Source organism: Polyodon spathula, unplaced genomic scaffold (assembly GCF_017654505.1).
Source record: "Polyodon spathula isolate WHYD16114869_AA unplaced genomic scaffold, ASM1765450v1 scaffolds_2055, whole genome shotgun sequence".
Lineage (NCBI taxonomy): Eukaryota > Metazoa > Chordata > Actinopteri > Acipenseriformes > Polyodontidae > Polyodon > Polyodon spathula.
In genome coordinates, this window is record NW_024473530.1 from 1 (window position 1) to 1000 (window position 1000).

The window sequence follows — 1000 nt, forward strand, 5'->3', positions numbered from 1 at the left end:
TAGGAAGTGAAACAGTAACAGATTACCTGAAAGCAAGACATGCAGACAGACAGCTTTCTTTCGGCACAATATGGAAGTACATACCAGCTATAACATGTGCTTGTTTCAAAACTGATACGTACATGCAGCAAGGAAGAGCACAAAACAGATCAGTTTTAAGGAACTGTTTCACTCAGTTGAAGTAATCTTACCGGTCCAGGGTTTCCTGAGTTTCAATTAAGTATATCATATAAATGATCAGGAGCTAGGAGTTTGATGTTAAATAAATAGTTCCTCTGCATGAAAAACTCCTAGTAGTAAACCTGCAGACTCAGACGAGACAGATTCATGCTGTGGAGAGAACTGCGATCAGTCAATTCAGAAGACTGGGTGCCTGGTAATTTCATTGGTATAGTTCTGAAACCCAGGACTGTGTGCAGCAGGGCTCGTGCGAGTTTCAAGCCCTGTTTACATACCTTTGTACTCCGGGCTAAACTCCTTCATCTCTGGGGGCAGGGACTCGTAGAAGCGCTCCTCGCGGGAGATGAGAGGCTTGCAGACAGTGTGGTCGTCGTAGCGCATCATGCTGGTGTGGCCGCCCACCTGGTGCACGAAGGGCTCCAGCAGCACCCCGCCGTCCCTGGCTGGGCCATGGCTCTTGCCTTGCTTCCCCACTTCCATGGTTTGCGAAAGGCACATGGCGTTGGAAGGCGGCGGGGCGCTGGGGGCATGGGCTCCGACGCGCAGGACGGGGGGCGTCGGCTGGGATCGCACGCTGCTGCCGGGGGGCGGAGCCAGCCCGACGCTGCCCACAAACCAGCCAATTCCGGCTCACTGTGCTCAGGGAGCACAATCTGCAACCAAAAATAAAACAACGATTTCATTTAGAGCTGGGTCCATTACTAAAAGAAATTCAATACATTTAAATGCTTATTTCTGTGTGCAATGCAATACTAAACCGGGTGTTCAGTATGGGTGTGCAGAAACTTGCATATTCTGAGGAATTACCTTGAGAAGGTAT

General features: G+C 49.8%; 1 protein-coding gene across 1 annotated transcript; it reads right to left on the reverse strand.

Moving 5' to 3' along the window:
• Positions 1 to 323: 323 nt before the first annotated feature.
• LOC121310389 (inositol hexakisphosphate kinase 1-like) lies at positions 324 to 994 on the reverse strand. The gene has a single exon (XM_041243580.1). It carries the CDS (start codon positions 676 to 678, stop codon positions 448 to 450), a length of 231 nt encoding a protein of 76 aa, XP_041099514.1. The 5' UTR covers positions 679 to 994; the 3' UTR covers positions 324 to 447.
• Positions 995 to 1000: the final 6 nt, after the last annotated feature.

Excerpts from the sequence above, each read along its gene's own strand:
- LOC121310389 (XM_041243580.1), bottom strand. The coding sequence starts at position 678 with ATGTGCCTTTCGCAAACCATGGAAGTGGGGAAGCAAGGCAAGAGCCAT.